General features: G+C 34.8%; 1 protein-coding gene across 3 annotated transcripts in view; it reads right to left on the reverse strand.

Annotated features, from left to right (window-relative positions):
- The window catches only part of LOC106874787 (protein quiver), a 213,840-nt gene that overhangs the window by 316 nt on the left and 212,449 nt on the right, over nucleotides 1–1,075 (reverse strand). For all 3 annotated transcript variants that reach the window (XM_014922641.2, XM_014922642.2, XM_014922640.2), the window contains exon 3: nucleotides 1–459. This exon is cut by the window's left edge and continues 316 nt beyond it. In XM_014922641.2, coding sequence (XP_014778127.1) covers nucleotides 236–459 — 224 coding nt within the window. In that variant the 3' untranslated portion in view covers nucleotides 1–235. The remainder of the gene's footprint in view (nucleotides 460–1,075) is intronic.

Raw genomic sequence — 1,075 nt, forward strand, 5'->3', positions numbered from 1 at the left:
ATTCTCACCCAGTACCTTCCATTGCCATTTTAAACAAACGAATAAAAAATAAAGTTAAAAACAAAAACAAACATAATCAACTGTGAAATATTCACTAATTTAGAGTATTTTTTGTTGTCGTTGTTGTTGCTGTTGTTGTTGAAACACCTATTTCGTATGATCCCAATAGCTACGTCCGACATGGACCGCTGTGTGTTCAGCTAGCGCGTAAGGAAGATGAAAAAGATAGAACAAATCATAATATTAATTGCAGCACCATGAATATTAACGAAAGAGCTGTAACTGCAATCGTTTTGATGTACAGAGATTCTGTGACAGGAGAGTTAGCTGCGTTGCATAAATGTTTGCCACACATACATAAATAACCATTTCCATTTCGCTCCGTCCGACACACACGGTCTATTAGGCTGATGTAGATTGTAAGATCATCTGAGCACGTTCTTTCCATATACCAAACTCCTGTGAAAAATAGATAGGAAAACAGAAAAACATTAGCAAATTTAGTCAAAGTTATTATAATTATTATTGAGTGAGAGAGCAGTGCATGCCATCAAAGTGACACTGGGGTAAAATATACGAAGCCCGGTATACCCATCATGACTACCTATCTGATAAGGGTACACCAAGTACATGCTTCACAACCATATACGCGACATGGTGATCTCATAACAAGATTAACAGCGCATGACTTTGCAGGTAGGGCTCAGTTAGAATTTTGTTCAGGTCGAGTAGTCCATCCCGCTCAAAAAGTCGTGAATTATTAAAACCCCAAAGAACATGGCTATGATGCTCCCCCACTATTTCTACTCGTGATCAGAAGTGCACATATCAGCCACTAAGGGGCATGCTCAACTGGTTAAGGTCAAGTAACTGACAAACAAATCTGTGGTATTGAGCAGAATATTTGCTGTAGTCCATCTTTTATGCCAAGACAAAACAACGTACATGATAACACTTCCAATAGATGAGAAGCTATATTATTATTATTATTATTATTATTATTATTATTATTATTATTATTATTATTATTATTATTATTATTATTATTATTATTATTATTATTATTATTATTATT

The sequence above is a fragment of the Octopus bimaculoides genome, chromosome 6 (assembly GCF_001194135.2).
Source record: "Octopus bimaculoides isolate UCB-OBI-ISO-001 chromosome 6, ASM119413v2, whole genome shotgun sequence".
Classification (NCBI taxonomy): domain Eukaryota; kingdom Metazoa; phylum Mollusca; class Cephalopoda; order Octopoda; family Octopodidae; genus Octopus; species Octopus bimaculoides.